The 17410-nt window shown below is 45.7% G+C and overlaps 1 protein-coding gene across 3 annotated transcripts in view; it reads right to left on the bottom strand.

Annotated features, from left to right (window-relative positions):
- Positions 1 to 204: 204 nt before the first annotated feature.
- Positions 205 to 17410, bottom strand: part of DHX30 (DExH-box helicase 30) — a 1582523-nt gene continuing 1565317 nt past the window's right edge. For 2 of the 3 annotated variants that reach the window (XM_069645845.1, XM_069645846.1), the window contains one exon: positions 692 to 1025. In XM_069645845.1, the coding sequence (XP_069501946.1) occupies positions 766 to 1025 (260 nt within the window). In that variant the 3' untranslated portion in view covers positions 692 to 765. Of the gene's footprint in view, positions 1026 to 17410 lie in introns of all 3 variants that reach the window. The other variant, XM_069645844.1, reaches the window with a different exon arrangement.

Below are 17410 nucleotides of genomic sequence, written 5' to 3'. Positions count from 1 at the left end.
CTACCTTTTTCAGTCTCCACCTATGTACCAAATACATTATTTTTCGAAGTAAAGACTGTGCTTTGCAAGCTTCATTTTAATTGTGATGATATAAATGCATAGTTGGCATCCCTACATTCTCCGAGAGCCGAGAGTGTTCTTCCTCGAGTATGGACTGCTAGGACAGACAGAGGCAGAATGTATTCAGCAAAGTGAAATTGAGCACAAATTTGAAGGTTTTTTATTTACAAATCTTTCAAAAAGATGTTTCATGTATGCTGCAGAACAGCCACCAACTTGGAAGTACATAGGCGGGACACAGATAGTTGAACGTTTGGCTAAATCATTCCCCCAATCTTGTCCCAATTAGTGCAATAATGAGAACTAAAAAAAAAACGGCCTTTATTGAACAGTGACTTTCAAATCACTCATCGGGTACTGCAATGCCACGCCTGTTCTGTTGAGATATTATTTAGGGGCCAGGACATGTAAACATCCAACCCAACGTCCTCTTTCCACAGATTGATTTAAACAGTTTCTTTTCCTAGCACATTTTCAAGAGCTGCAAGAACATACTGCATAATTTTCAAAAAAAATTACATTGTTTCTTGGGTTCTTGCAGTTTTAGCACTACATGAAACATCCATTTCCATATGAAATGAAACATAATTATGTGGAGACCCCCCACATGGATAACAGATGAGACTGCCTCTCCTATAAATAAATACATTTTTTTATTTCAATGTGCAATTCGTTTTGTACAAATCCAGAGTCCCATTGGCCTCATCACTCCTCCACCATACACTCGGTGTTCTTGCCAATAGAGTGTGAAGTGCTGTTGAGAAGCTCCACCAGAAGATGGAGGAGTTGGCGGTGTTGTTCCTGCAGGTTCTCCGGCACTTCAGGCAGCTCATGGCGGAGGCAGGTCTCCACCATGCATGTGAGGGCCTGGCGGAAGTCGCTCAGCAGCCTCACTGTGCGCGAATCGCTTTCGAGCTTCAGAAGGTCACTGTCACTCAAAGAAAGAACAGCGGTGTGGCCATCATCTACAGGAACAAATAAAAGGGATGACATTGTAGAACTATACAAGCAATTTGGCACCAGAACTTCTCATTTTAGTAATTCTGGAAAACCCAAATTAAGTTTAAACTCACAAGCCAATGGTGCAATATTGTATCCAATTAATTTTCTAAGTCCAGCATATGAAGTAAAGTTCTCACTTGTATGTATAATGTTAACAGGTGTAATTGAGGATATGTACCTTCTGAATGCTTTCACATTCTAAATATAGGCATGTGCATGCTCATTGGGTTGAAAGGTCCACAATGCAAAGTCTGTTTAAGAAGTACAACACAAATGTACTTAAACCAATATACGCACGCACACGCATCCTGTTAGCGTTGGATAATTTAACAGCACAAAGTTCCAAGTTAACCATCAAGAAAAAGATGTAGTAGATAGAAGCCAAAAAGCTAGCTCTGCCCTTACAATACAGTAAAGTGTCTCTCCATTAAGGTGACCAGATTTCCAAAACGAAAAACCGGACAACCAAAAACATAAAAGAGGGACTACCCGATCGCAGCCCACCAATTACCACCCCTCCCCCAACACGCCCCCACAACCACCACCCAATCATATTTCCAGTACTTCTCCTTTCTATAAACTGTATATGATCTCATTTGTGCAGTTTTGTCTGTGAATCTTGGCATGTTAATTCAAAATAGGCGTTTGCTCTAATGGATATAACACGGCTTGCTGTACACTCATTAACAAGCCAGTCTCTGTGGCAGTCAGTAAGTGCTGTGACTTGTACCTGAAAGGTTGGGGGTTCGAGCCTATCCTCCAACTTCAAAATTCTGAAAGTGTTTTGAAAACATAAAAAACAATTTGAATTACTGTAGCCACGCAACCATGCAAACCCCGGACAGGGTTTCTAAAATGAAAAAACTCCCGGGACCCTGGGTGATTTCCCCGGACTGTGCCAGGAAAACCGGGACGTCTGCTCACCCTACTCTCCATTCTTGTTCCATTGGCAATCCTGCTAATCAGACAGGCACAAACACAGCTTAAGCTTTGTCTTTACTATTATTTCAAAATGTTCAGCTCCATCCACTTATTCTCCAACACTAATAAGAGTTTGTCAGAACACTGCACCTCATCACTCATGGACTTATTTTCAGCTTGCTTCTAACAATTGAAAACGTACATCAAGGAAAGGTCCATACAGCCACAGATGAATTACACATGCAGCAAAATGAAATAGCCATTGGTAGTATTTAGGGACAAGATGGTTGCCAATAGGCAATGCAATGTTTCAAACATCCAAATCAGGGCCGAGAGGATAGCTCAAGGGCAATGCGTTTGTCTTGGAAGCAAGACAACGCAGAGCAACCTAGGTTCAAATCCCAGTCCTCCGTTTAGAGACTGGTCTCCGGCAAGGCTTTAAGTGGGACTGAGCCGGGGCCCTGCCGGGGCCCCCCCTTCCACTGCACGCAACATTGACGGGATGCATTATCGCCGCGACGGGAGATGTGCCTGCCATGAAGTCAGGCGATGCTGTGCCTGGCTGCCACTTCTGTAAGTCATAGTAACTGCCTCTGGTGACCTCTCGCGCGAGGGGTCACCAGAGGCAGTTACTGTCCCTTTGTTTGCCCAGGTCGCCGAGGCGTCTTTAACCCTCAGCGAACCTGGGGATTCCTCGACATTTTTCGAGGTTTATGAAAGATGGCTTGAAAAGTACACAATTCAAGCCATCTTTTATAAAGCTTTGCCGACGGACAATTTTGTCCGTAGTCAAAGCTTTATAAAAGATGGCTTGAATTGTGTACTTTCAAAGCCATCTTTTATAAAACCGAAATGTTTTTTAAAAAAATGGCCTGAAAAGTAGGCAAACCGTAAGGTATGCACACACACACATATATATATGCATGTTATATATCTGTGTGCGTACCTTACTATGGTTTGTGTACTTTGCAAGCCATCTTTTCTAAACATAGAAATATGTATTACCTTACGATTTGCGTACGTTTTAGGCCACGCCCCACACAAGCCACGCCCCCAAATGAGCCCCCCCCCCCTCGATTTTTTACCCCACTTAAAGCCCTGGTCTCCGGTGTTAAGCTGTAATAATAAATATGAATGAATGCAAAACAGTCGTGAAATCTAATTATTATATATTATTTTTGTAAGGGCCATTTCTTCTATGTATTTATATAATTGTAAAGAGCATGTCTTCTGAAACCACCAGTGTTCTGGCTCATAAATGTTGCTGCATAAAAATGTACGTCATAAGCAAGGAAAGATGTAAATGGTACAATATAAAGGATAGTAGATTCAAGAAAGAAAAATGATTAAGCTTCTGCTTTGTTTGGTAGAGGACTTCATCTTGAAATAAGGAACGGTTTCCTTCAAGATAAGTTTCTGCTTGGCACGCTATGCAAGAATATTTACTTTGCATTACTTAAGCTACTGCACTGGCTGTTGACTTGTTAAGCAATGTTCATCCTCCAATTATACAGTCCAATACTGGCAGACATTGCCTCTAACAGACACCTGGTAACAATTTAAATCCACTATAATGAGTTTGCAGAACCAGGATGACTTGTGGGTGGCCGATTTAACTCCGTAAACGCAAGGGAGCTATTGCTTGTGTTTGAAGTACCTGTAGATAAGCAGAAAACAGAAATAGGCCTTCCTAAAGTTAATTCATTAGTTTGTAATCCGCACCGCTCTCATAGGTTTCAAGGTACTATGAAGTGTATAAAAGCGGAGACATTGGGGTGTGGTCAAGATGGCGCTGATTGTGGAGCTACTTCTGTGAGCTTCGAGGCAGCTCCCCAAGGACCAATGCCCAAACCATGCGCATTCGACCATAAAACAGTGAGGAAGGTTCCTAGAAGAGGGGGGCTTTGGTCAGGAGGTGGACAAAGACACTTGTGAGCAGAGTTGAAGCTATAACATGGCGACCGCCCGATTCTAAGTTGGCGGACAGAGGACACTTGTGAGCAGAGTTGAAGCTATAACATGGCGACCACCCGATTCTAAGTTGGCGGACAGAGGCTGTGTGCGCTAGCATGAATGCCCATAGGAACACTGAGACAGATGTGGTACTGGTGCTCCACCCAGGACTCCAGAAAGCACTGATGGAGCAAGGCCAGCCATTTACACCCAGCCTGGAGATGACAATTTAGTAAGAAATCTGATTTCGCCCTGATGTAGAGGAGCGACATACACAGGACACCTGCATGTTATATAAGGTATGCTTGGTGATTAAAAGCTTTGCTTTGCAGGGAGAGTATCCCCTGACACAAAATAGTTAAAACACCATAAAGTATGGAACCTGGGCAGCGGTAACTGATAGAGGGGGCAAAGCCGAAGCTAACAGCAGTACACTGCGCTGACTGAATAGGCTGGATTTAACAGTGCTAAAGCATCCTAAAAAGAGGAACATGAAGTGGGCGTGGCTTGCAGCCATGGATCGAGGACGCACTTTCTGCTGCTCCTGCCAGATCCGTAATAATCTGTGTCAGATAAGCAACCATCCGAAGTGATCGACCCGGACCACAGCTGTGAGGACTGGGGGAACACCCGGTGCACACAAATGTTATGTTTGTATTTTTATTCCAAGTGAGTGTAGGTTCCGTTTCACTCACAGTTCCATATGATGTAAGTGCATTCTTTATATGTGTGTTGGGTGTGTTCCATTTAGAATGATTATCTTTTGAAATAGGCAGTTGAGCTCTGCATCTGTAACCTGGTCAAATTCTCATTCTGGTGTCATGCGTCATTTAACACTGGCGACGAGGACGTCCCATACGTTTTGAGCGCTCGACCTACACTTATCCTGATTTGCCATACCGTGTTGCTGCCGAAGAAGCTGAGGCCCAGAGCGCTGATGCTGTGCTGCTGTGCCCTTGAGGCGCCGCTCCTCCCTGCCTGCGGGAGTGCCGAGCGGTGCACCAGCAGCTGATCCAGGCCGGCCCCATCCCGGCGATCCAGGCAGCAGACGCTGCGGCCCCACTGTCACAGGTCAGAGCAGGGGTGTCGCGATTGGGGGTGGAGGTCTCCGGACTGCGCACTGCCCTGCAAGTTTGGTTACAGTGTGCATATGGTCTCACACACATGATTTGGGAAGCCCAGCCCCTTCCACCTCATCGCACAAAGCGAGGGCGGGCCCCGGCCGTTGCTTCCAGGGCCTTTGTTGTTGTTGCTATTCCTAGGCGATTGTTGCCAGGCAACCAGCGCGGCCTGCTCAGTTACGGCAGCCAGAAAGCCGATTGCTATAAGATTGCAACGTGCCTATTGTGACGACACTGAGGATCCCGTAGAAGACGTTCCAATTGAGCCTGGGAGGAAGACTTTCAAGTGGCACTAAGGCCCCTTGTGAGGTCACAATACCTTGCATATTGTTAGCACAACCTTCAGAATCATCTGCTTTCAGTGACATTCCGGGCTAATAATCCCTATATATGGACATTCCAGAGACAAGCTAAGCACATTCCTAGTCTCCACAGAGTTGCTGAACATTGGGCACCCAAAGCCACTCCTTTGAAATTGATAACATGGCGGCAGCAATTCCTCCGCCTGCGCCCTTCCTTTCTGAACCCGGCAGCCCCCCTCTGAGGTGGGACAGATGGGTCAAAATGTTTGAGAATTATATTGTGGCCATTGGAGGTGACAGATACAGTTCTGCAAGAAAAAAAGGTCTGCTCCTTCACAATTTAGGGCCTGAAGGACGCATTGTATTTGATGGTCTCACACATGGTGTTGAGGAGGGTGCTGGTGATGCTGATGAGCATCTCATAGCAAGAAAGAAAATTGAGGAACATTTCGAACCAAAAAAGAATGTAACTTTTGAGAGGCAGAGGTTTTTTCAGCGCGCCCAAGATAGCGCTGAATCAGTGGAATCCTATGTGGCATCATCATCATAAAAGTTTATTCGGAAACAAATTATCCATAAACCATTAACAGAATAAAAAATGCATACATTACAAAAGTCAATTCAACGTAAGAAAAAATATCTAGAATATAAATTTACAAACAATACATACAGATTTAAAATGTGCATGTGTGTAAATCAGGTAATATCCACAGGGAGCAGCCAAACAATTCATTACGATTACAATTTCAGAGCTCAATCAAATTCTGTGCCACGGTTTTGGATCTCCGATACCAGGCCCGTCTCAAATAATCCACCATACCCGAAGCCACTGTAGCTGCCGACAGCAAATAACATAAGGCAGGATTAGCCTGAAACATGCCGGCTGATCTGAGTAGTGGCAAAAGTGTTCGCATCATTGAGGACTTTAAGTCACACCTACGATTTTGGGAACCTTACTGACTCTCTCATTAGAGATCAGCTGGTACGATGCACAAACAGTCTCAGAGTGCAGGAAAAGCAGGTTGCCAAAGAGGTCTCATTGGTGCAAGTCGTGCAATTGACACGCAGCATCGAACAGACCTCCCAATACATGAGTCATAAAAATAGATAAGCAATCCACTCAAAGTCTTGCACAAAGTGTGTGTGCTGTGATGCCTAGAAGAAGAACAAACACAAGGAAGGAGTGGTGCAATCAAAGGTGTTCCAGCTGTGGCAACCCCAAACACTCTGCAAACTTTGCCGGGCACATGGGAAAATGTGCTGACTTTTACAAGTGCAAGCGGAAAGGTCATTTTGCGAACATGTGCAGAGAATCCTCCATCAATTCCGTTGATGGGTGTCATCTCAAAATGAAAGTAGTTTCGGCCTCCCCTTGGACCGTAATATCCGAGGATACCTTCAGAAATACATTCAGAAATGTCCTTGGTAAAGATTCTGACATCCATGTTCCTGCTGGAGTTCAGCCATGTGGCTATGGAGAATCCCCCATTACTTTGATTGGTGAATTCCACAGAAGAGTGTCGTACAAGGGAAGAGAATGTTCTGCGAAGATATTAGTTGAAAAGAAGGGAGCGTCACTTCTGGGTTGGGATGAACAGAGAGAATTGGGTGTCCGTATTCAAGCCAGTGCTACAGAACCAGTGACAATTGCAGAAGTTGAAAACAAATGGTCAAAGGAGTTCCCTGAGGTCTTTACTTCACAACTGGGAAAACTGAACAATTTTGAGCACAATATAAGACTGAAAGTGAATTCTCAACCAGTGGTACACAAGGTAAGACCCGTGCCCCTGAAATTGCGCCAGCAACTTCGTGAAGAACTTGAGAGCTTGATCCAGAAAGGGGTAATTGAGCGTATCGAAGGCACTGAATGGCTCTCTCCAGTGGTGCTTGTCACAAAGAGCAACGGGAGTTTGAGACTTTGCGTTGATCTTAACAAGAACATTTTCATCGAAAGACACCCTCTACCTGTGATATCAGAGACCCTTGCCACCCTAGGAGAACCTAGTTGGTTCTCGGTAATTGATCTGTCCGCAGCTTACCATCAAGTGCCTCTGTCAGCCAGCTGTCAACATGTAACAGCCTTTGTTACACCTGAATGCACTTTCAAATATTTGCGAATGCCTTTCGGATTGGCATCGGCTGCCTCAGTGTTTGAGAGGGTCATGGAAGAAGTGCTCAAGGGTCTCAATAATGTTACTGTATTTCAAGAGGATATACTAATTTATGCTGGTTCTGAAAGTGAACATGATTGTGTGCTGGGGAATGTGTTGCAAAGATTGAAAATGTCTGGTCTTACAGTACAGAGGGAGAAATGTCGTATTGCTCTCAGAGAAGTGGAGTACTTAGGACACAAGGTGTCAGGTCAAGGTGTATCACCTAAAACCAACTTAGTGGAGAATATATGCAGAGTCTCTGCCCCCTCTGACAAAGATCAGCTTAGATCCTTCATGGGGATGGCAGAGTTCTACCACAAATTCGTAGAAAAGTTTGCCACCATTTCCTCTCCTTTAAGAAATCTGTTGAAAAAGGGAGTACGTTTCAGATTGTCTGCTGAATGTCAAGCGGCATTCACTGCAATAAAGGAGGGTATATCGAAAGTCCCTTCATTAGGTGGCTTTGTTAGTGGCAGGAAGACAATTCTCATGGTGGATGCCAGTCTGTCAGGGTTAGGAGCATCACTTTGCCAGGTAGACTCAGGGAAGGAAACACATAATTGCATTCGCTTCGAGGCCTTTGAGAGGAGCTGAATGTAATTACTCAGTAACAGAAAGGGAAGCTTTAGCGGTCTACTGGGCCATTCTGCACTTCAATTTTTTTCTATGGGGACAGGAGTTTCTAATAAAATCAGATCACAAACCACTAGTACAACTATTGAGTAGTTGCGATTGGGCTAAGGGTTCCCCAAGGATCGCTAGATGGATGGTTGGACTGCAAGGTTATAATTTTAAGATGAGATACATACCTGGCAGAGATAATGTAGTTGCCTGTCCAGACTTCCTACGGAACATGCTGAAAATGTCCCAGGAATGGTCAATGGGGAGGACATGACTATTTCGGATATGGCAGCGTGTGCAGTGGGAAAGGAGGAATGGCTTGAGGCGGATACAGAGGACACCATACTGACTAGAGTTGAAGAGTGGACAAGGAGTGGATGGCCTAGCAGAGATGCATTAGATAGAAGCTTTGATCGTTTCTATGAAGACAAGTTGGAACTAAGTTTGTCTGAAGATGGAGTAAAGTTGAGGAGGGGTTCCAAAATAGTTCCTCCTTCAAGTATTAGATCCCGTTTAATTGACCTGGCTCATCAGGGTCATTTAGGGATAAATGGGACAAAAAGACTTTTGAGACAATCATATTGGTGGCCAGGGATGGATAGTGTGGTAGAAAAAAAAGTTTGGGGTGGCAGAGATTGTAAAAGCGCAGACAAAGGGAAGATCGTAAGGGAAGTTCCTCTCAGCCCTGTTCAAGTCCCTAGTGAGCCCTGGAAGAAACTTGCAGTTGACATTATTGGTCCCGTCCAAGGTTTGGGTGATGGGTTCAAGTTTATGGTGGTGTTAGTAGATTATCACACCAAATGGTTAGAATGGAAAGCCCTAAGGGAGGCCACTATCAATGAATTAGTTGCATTTTTCGAGGAAGTCTTTTATAGAGAAGGATTTCCCACAGAAATTATTACTGATAACGGGGTACAATTCTGCTCACAAAAGATGAAGGAATTCCTAGTGCGATTTGGGATCAAACACTCAGGAACTGCACTATACCACCCAAGGGCAAATGGGTTAGTCGAAAGAGCCAATAGGATTATTAAATGTGGCATTCAATTGGCGCTTGGTTCTGGTTTAGAGTGGTCAGAGTTGTTAAAGGAAATGGTCTGGAGCTATCGCACCACACCACATTCCATTACCAAGTCTCACTGTTTGTGTCTTTAAAAGGGCGGCAACCAGCCACCAGATTATGCCCAGGATGGTTAGATATGGCTGGATGTATAGAAGTAGACAGGCAGAAAATAATGAACTTAATAGCTTCAGAGTTAAAGATGTGAAGTATGCCAAAGGGGATTTAGTGTTGATAAGAAACCCACGTTTGGAGGGAAATGCACGGAAAGTAAATTTCTGGGTCCAAAAAAAGTCATAGCAATACGTGGTAATGTTGTCATACTTAAGGGCGGTGAATGCTGGTCAAAATCCAGATTGGTCAAAAGCACAATGAACCCTGATGGTGAAATCTTTGTAGAAGACCATGTGGATTGTGAAATGAATGATGAACGGGGAGAGGGAGAACCACGATTGCAATTGCAATCAGACAAAGGAAATTCAGAAAATACAGACTCGAGTATTGAAGGACAAAGCAAAAGAGTAAAGAAAATACCTGATGGTTTCAAAAACTTTTATCTTGAGTAGGTATAGTAATGTTTTTCTTTTGACATGTAAGGAGGGAGGTGTGTTATGTTTGCAGTTTTATTCCAAGTGAGTGTAGGTTCTGTTTCACTCACAGTTCCAAATGATGTAAGTGCATTCTTTATACGGGTGTTGGGTGCGTTCCATTTAGAATGATTATCTTTTGAAATAGGCAGTTGAGCTTTGCATCTGTAACCCACAGGTGTGTCTGCTGCCTGCTGCTACTCATTTAATTAAATCTTGTCAAATTTTCATTCTCCAGCAGCGCGAGTAACGGAGGGGCGGAAACTAGCAGCTGGCCCGACGTTCCAGACGCCCATCAAGCCGGGTACAGAAACAAGATGGCGGACCACACACCTGGCGGCCCGGGACCCAGAGAATGAATCAGCGCCTGCAGCGCTACACAGCGAGGGGCGAGCCGGTCCCCTGCGGGCCTGCGGCACTCACGCTGAGGAGCCGGTCTGGCAGATACTTGGACACGGAGCACCTCGGGGTCCTGGACGGTAGAGGGGGGCACAGGCAGAACCGCTGTGAAGGCAGGAGACGGATAAGCTCTGGCGGGCAGAGGGACACGCGACTGGGCTGCCGCAGACATAGTCGCAGGCTGCCGCCCACTGGCCGCCCTGTGTTCAAACTAATGGCAACACAAGACCCCCTGGGGGGAATAAAGACACGCGGGTGTGGGAGGACCACCTGCAAGGTGGCCACATGTGAGAGGGCATACAGCAACGCTTGACCACAGGGCTGTGCTACACCTGTTAGGGAACGCAAGATAGGACAATAAGCCACGAGTGGCGGCAGAGACAACAAAGGCTACCGGCAAGATTCCCAAGCAAGCCAGAGTGAGACCCTGCACCTGAAACCTCCTTATGGCAAGCTACGACAGCAAAGCAGCAATAGGGCACCACAGCTCTGTGTACATCCCAAGGTTTGCCAACCAAGAGCCGGGCCATGTAAATAGGAGGCATAGAGGCTGGAGTACAAGAGGCGTTACAACGCAAAGGGCAGTCAAGCCAGACAGTGGTGCGCCCAAGATCACACCACAGTCAGGCTACCCAGAAAGTTCTCTGTGCTGACTAACAGACTATCACTAACAGCAGAGCCTACCAACACAACCCCCGACAACCACTGCAGAAGTACAACCAGCTCACACCCGGCACCTCACATGCTACCCAAAGTGTCCAAACACAAGTCTAAACAACCCACCATAGAAAGATACACGAGGTCTGCAAGGGAAACTAAGGCCGCAAACATGGCAGCAACAGCCCACGAAACGTCAGAGGAGCAGGCTGGAGCAGACCAACATGTCCTAGCAGCAAAGGCGGCCCTAAACACTTCACTGGAAGCCAAAATGGACACCATCATTACGGATGTAGGTCTCCTAAAACAGGAAGTGCAAGCTATGGCTGAAAGGACAGGGAGCTAGATAAACAAGTAGTGGAAAACACAACCGACTTTAAGGGCATGATGAGAGACACTAACGCGATGAAGCAACGGATAAAGAACTTGGAAGAGAGAGCGGATCAAGCAGAAAGTAGAGCCCGGAAAAATAACATTTGAATAATCGGGCTGCCGGAGGGGGCAGAAGACGCAGACCCAACAAACTAGAGAGAGAATATGTCATTACAAGAAATAGGCCCCAGCAACCTCACACAAAGCATCAAGGTGAAACAAGCGCATAGATCACCCGCAAGGAAGCCCCCGCCAGGGCCCCCACATGGCCCATAATAGCCAAGATATTAAAATCCAAGGATAGAGAAAAAATCCTTGAGTTCTTCAGAACGGGAGGCAGGATTAATGAGAGCATCAGCAAAAATCACTGCATACCCAGATTACATTTTGCAGGTGCAAAAAAGCAGAATGCATTTAGCCTCAGTTAAGAAGAGACTGAGAGACTAACCTTAGATATATGCTGCTATATCCGGCACAACTGAAAATCATATACAAGGGTCAGGCCCTCCTCTTTGAAACCCCCGAGGGGACACACGCATGGATGGATACCGAATGTTTGGCATCAATACCAGAACAACGCCCAGACCACGCAGCAAAAACATGCAGTGTCCTCCTCGTAGATCAAACAACAGGTATAAGTGACACCTGAACAGACACTGCAGCAGCACCGCGTACGGACTGATTAACTATGGCACAAAAGAAGGAGCAACCGGGACATTTAAACAACTACAGACATACACTCCGACGCATGGACAATGGAATCAGCAGGAACACCACCAAAAACTGGCAGATATAGACGGGCGTCCTTGTTAGGGAGAATTCTCATTCTATGGCTAATTTCCCTTACCTAGTGAGTCCCTCAGCAGCTTTGCTAGAACTCTGGAGTTATTTGTTTCCACTTGGTAAGAGTGTGAGCTTTTCCCCCACTCTTACACCTATTTTGCTATGTGTCTTTTACCTGTTTTTAAGATTGTGAGCTCTGGAGTACACCACTTCAGTAGCCCCCTTCTTTGTGAGTGTCACACAGCACCTTCAGTGCAGTGGAACAGGGTTGTCGTTCAGACTTCCTACCGACTCCATTTCTGAGGTGACTACTGTCCCCCAGAAAAGGGTAAAGTTACCATTAACTTTACTTAGTCAAATTTAACTACAGATCCAGTACACACCATCTTACATGGAGTGCTGGAAGGGTTAACTCTTAACTCTTTTTATCTGTACCTCCTAGAGCATTGTTTCGCTCTTTTAACATTTAGACATGGCTGGTGGCAGTGTTATCTACCCTAAATTTCTACCGCGGTTATCTTATATAACCGTGGTAATATTGTAGGCTATTGTGTTAGCCTGAAACTTAAACCCGCTTGACCAAATCCTTTTTCGTTTGGCTCCGGTGCGGTTTATTCGCCATTTCTTTTTGTTAAACTCCTTCTTGTGTTTTACTTTGCGTGGCAAACTAGGTTTGCCTTCTTTGTTCACTGTCTTTTGGCGGGCTTTTACCTAGAAGCCCTCCTCAAGGCGCCTGGGTGTCTAGGTGGGCTGAATGTGAGGGAGGGATATAGTCACCCCCTGCACCGGGTATCCTAGGGAATAGGGGTGTCACGGTATTAGTTTTATGACGGTACAATAACCTTCTTGCCAAATGACGGTATATCATGGTTATCGCGGTATAGCAGGTGGAGTTAACTAATCTTAACAAATATTTTCTAAAAAGGTCATAAATTGTCAGATTATTCATCACAAACAAAACCAGGCACCCAGAGTGAGAATTGGGCTTTTCAACATACTTGCCACTGAAATGCCACCCCTTGCTTCCACAAACACACGTGGGGAGAGGAGGAGGGAGGGGGAGCCCTGCTGCGACTGGCAAAGCAAACTGAATAGCTTTTCTTAAGTGGTCATTTAGGCTTTTAGCTCCCCCACTGGCTACTGGTGTAGATGAACATGTTGCCATCTTGATAACCTGCATGCCACAGATCAATGGAGTCTGATGGTAGTATACGCTTGTGCGCATGCACACGCACTCTCTCTTTACGTTACAGCCTTTAGTTTACTTCCGGGCCAAAAGGTGTTCAGTAATCACAGACATGTTACCCTTTGGTATGGCAGCAGGGAATAACCACAGAGATTAGTAAATTTCGCAGTGTGACTTATTATATGTAAATTCAATGATAGAACCAGGGAAATCCCCCATTGTCATATGTTTAGAAAACATTATCCATTATAAATATATAAACCCCAAAGCCACCAACCCAAAGTCCCGGGAGGATAGCTCAGCGGCAACGTGCGCGCCTTGGAAGCAAGATGACACGAAGAAACACAGGTTCGATCCCCGGGTTCGCACTTAGAAACCTCTGGGTGTTTAAGCGCTTTATAAATATGCAAATAAGACAAAAACAATTACGCAACTAAATAAACAAAAACAATTTCTTTAACAGCGCTGTGATGCCCGCGGGCTGTGTGAGCGCTTTAAAAAAAAATGTAAATAAAAAAAAAAGCAAACCCTTTTCCTTCTTGGCACTGTATTATTCTTTCTATTGCTAACATATTGATTTTGTGTCAGGCACATGTGGTTTATGGAATGGCATTAAAAACTGCTCAAAATGAAACTACTTGGCAGACGGCACATCCAACAGTTCAAGACCAAGACTGTGCAGCACTTGCTTACTGCAGCCTTTCCAAATCAGATTGAAAAGCACACTTAACGGTATGAACGGTATACCGGTATAAACAATGTGACGGTTATTATTGTTCAATTCATTGGTTCACGGTATCTTTAACGGTATACCTTAATACCGTTACATCCCTACTAGGGAACCCAAGTCGCACTTTGTCATGATTGGCCAAGGTGGTTGTCCGGGCTGGACAACCCCCCGGCTGGGTGATTGACAGACAGGCTGTGTGAATGGGGGGGTTTTCGCATAAAAGGCAGGTCTCTTGGGCTGGAAGTCAGAGAGTCGCTAATGGAACTACAAGGAACCGACGAGAAGTGGAGGAGAGGTTGACTGCTGCAACTACCCTGTACCGGTGAAGCCCTGCTGCAGTCCTGAGCTATCTACCCTTCAACGACTAAGAGGAGATCCAGTCCAGAGTCTTCTTCCATTGAGCCTGGTGGGGCTAACCAGCTCATCTTCTTCAGCCAGAGGTCGCCTTCGTGGTCGAAATCGCTTCACACTGCTGTAGTGGTCCGGATAGCCACCTGAAGAGCCTCTCCTGGTTTTAAGGAACGCACCTTTTATTCATTGTTGCTGCTGCCAGCCTCATCCCTCTGTGGTGCGTACCCCCTCATCGTCCTTCTTCGTGCTGAAGCTGCAGGAAAGTGTGGGTCTGCGGGAAACCAACAGGAACAACTGCCGTGGCACCAGCTTCGTTCTTTGAGAAAGGTACTGTGTCCTGTTTGAGGAAATTTTGGGTGAAATCCCTATTTCTCTACTTTAATGCTTGTCCTTACATTTCCCTCCTTCTTATAACTTTTGCTTCCGAACATTGACAATATCAAAGTACTCTTGGCAATGTTGAATCTTGAACTGTCTGACTGTGTGATCCTCGACAACAGGCACCCAGTGTCATTTGACTTTGGCTCCGGCCCTTTGACTCTTGAATTCCTGTCTATGTGTGTTCTTCGATTCTGTCTGCCTAACTAACATATTGCCTGTGATTTTTGCCCCCAGCTCGCTCTGGGTATCTCGGGTGCTAGCATTTCTTGACGCGGATACGCGTTTATCTAGTAGACCGAACTGTCAAAAAGTGATCGCAATTGTATTCACTGTAACATGTTCTGTTTTTTAACACCGGCCCATTTAAACACAGGGAACTTACCTTGAGTAATACTGTACAAAGTGAATTGGTTAGTTGTAGTATATTTTACGTGTGGTTTTTGAAGTAATAGAAGTGTCGTGTTGATAACAAATGGTTTCAAAATAAATGTACTTATATTTTTTTATCTGAAACCTTGAGTCAGTGTTTGCTTGAGTCACAGTAATTGTGGTCCCTTTGTGTAATCTCTGCTACTGCTCATATACTCTTGAGATGAGCCTGGCTGCTCCGCTACTGCTACCGCTTTAACATAGTAGTACAGGCTTGTACCAAAGGTAAAACTTGTATTGCCACCTGTAGTCTTAATTGTGTGTAGTGGTCCCTAAGGGCACTGCACAGGATTCTGCCTAACAGTCCTCCGCCCACAATCAGTTCACTTTCGGGATACTAGCAGTTACGTAACCACCCATTGCACGACTGTCACCAGAAACTGGACAAAGAGAGGGCAGTGGTGAGAAGCGTGAATGCCTGAGCAGGTTATAGTCAGCTGGGCAACAGTTTGGGGTAAAGGGATTGTTGGATGGCTGGGAAGAAGTTGTGGGTTTATTTGCACAGGTTCATACCATATAGCTAGACAGCCAGCGGGCAGCACACATCAAAGCAAGTGCTTTGGCATCAACTAGGGCCCTCACAGTATTGCCCTGCATATACCACAGCACACATGACTGTGGACCTTAAGTTAGTAACCTGGAATGTCCGGGGAGCTAAATAACTACATAAAACGGAAAAGAGTGATGACCTATCTACGTAGAAACAAAATAGATATAGCACTCTTACAGGAAACCCATCTATCCCAAGAAAAACAAGCAATACTAACTAGGAAATTGAGTAGAACCACAGTGGGCGCAACTTACAATGAGGGAAGAATGGTCCTGATTCAGGGTTTTTTGGAGAACAAGGAAGTATGTATCATTAACACTTATGCCCCAAACCACAATGCTACAACCTTCTTTCGCTCACTATACACAAGAATAGGCCCAGTCAGAAATGGCGCCATCGTATTGGGGTGGAGGGGGCGGGACTTCAACTGCAATATGGACCCCACACAGGATAGGTCTGACAACACGTTTATGTACCCCTGCCCACCGGCCAAAGCACTGAAGGCAATGACAAGCGATTTAATTTAGTTGATATAGGGAGAGAGTTACACCCACAGGCCAGAGGATACGCACACACCACACCGGCCAGCAAGATCTATACAGAGCCCCGCCCCCGGCGAGGGCACGCATCCTGACCTGGAAGATGAGTGGGGAAGCACCGAAGGACAAAGTGTTCAGAGGGCACCTTAGAGAAAGCATCAGTAGCTACTTTACGAACAATACAGGTAGTGTGACATCCAAATGCGTACTATGGGAAGCCTTTAAGGTAGTGGGTAGTGATCAGAGGTGAAGCCATAGCAAAAGCAGGTGGGCTACAAGCAACGATAGCAGAAGAACTGTCTAAAGTGGAAAAAGTATAAGTTACTCACCGTAGTGATTTACGTACTCCTAGCCCATAGTCCCCTTTCCTCCATAGGGCATGGGCGTCCCTCGCTAGGGACGGGAGACGGAACCTTTTTCACCAGAAAAAATCTTCTTCCCCTTTCAATTTAGAGGTACACGGCCCTGGGAGGATGCGCTACCCTGACTCCACTCCTCAGTCCCCATTGACGCGTTGACAATATTACCATTACCTAATGACACCAGTTTTATTAGGGGGGAGGATGGTGGGACGTATGGAGGAAAGGGGACTATGGACTAGAAGTACGTTAGTCAATATGGTGAGTAACTTATAATTACTCCTACGTCCCGTCCCCTTTCGTCCATACTGCATGGGCGATTACAACTGAATGTAGCCCCAGGTTGGAGAGGTGACCCTCCTTAAGAAAACAAGTTCCTTAATACTGCCTGTCCGAAAGCCGCATCTGACCTAGAGCCGGCATCCAGACAGTAGTGCTTGCAGAAGGCCGAAGGAGTGTCCCATGTGGCCACACTGCTGATGACCTGCCACGGAAATGTGCCTCTGGAATGCGACTGCCGTGGCCTTGGCTCTGATAGCGTGGGCATGCATATTTGCGAGCAGTGGCTTGTGCTGCCCCTCATAGGCCTCCTTAATGGCCACAAGCATCCAACTCGCCATTGAGCCCTTAGAAGCCTGATATCCTAGCTTTGACCCACCGAAGGTGACAAAGAGAGCCTCAGATCTGCGGAAGCGCTTGGTTCTATTAAGGTAGAATTTTAGAGCGCACCCAACATCTAGACAGTGGAGGAACCTCTGAGCAACATCCTTAGGGTCTGCGAAAAAAGAGGGTAGCACTATCTCCTCATTTAGGTTGACCGAAGAAACTGCTTTAGGCAAGAACGTGGCATGCGTACTAATGACACCATGTCCCTATGAAAGGTAGTGTAAAGCT

Source organism: Ambystoma mexicanum, chromosome 2p (genome assembly GCF_040938575.1).
Source record: "Ambystoma mexicanum isolate Mex_15411 chromosome 2p, UKY_AmexF1_1, whole genome shotgun sequence".
In the NCBI taxonomy this organism is placed as follows: domain Eukaryota; kingdom Metazoa; phylum Chordata; class Amphibia; order Caudata; family Ambystomatidae; genus Ambystoma; species Ambystoma mexicanum.
The sequence above is the reverse complement of the archived record's forward strand: the minus strand, read 5'-3'. Positions and strand labels throughout refer to the sequence as shown.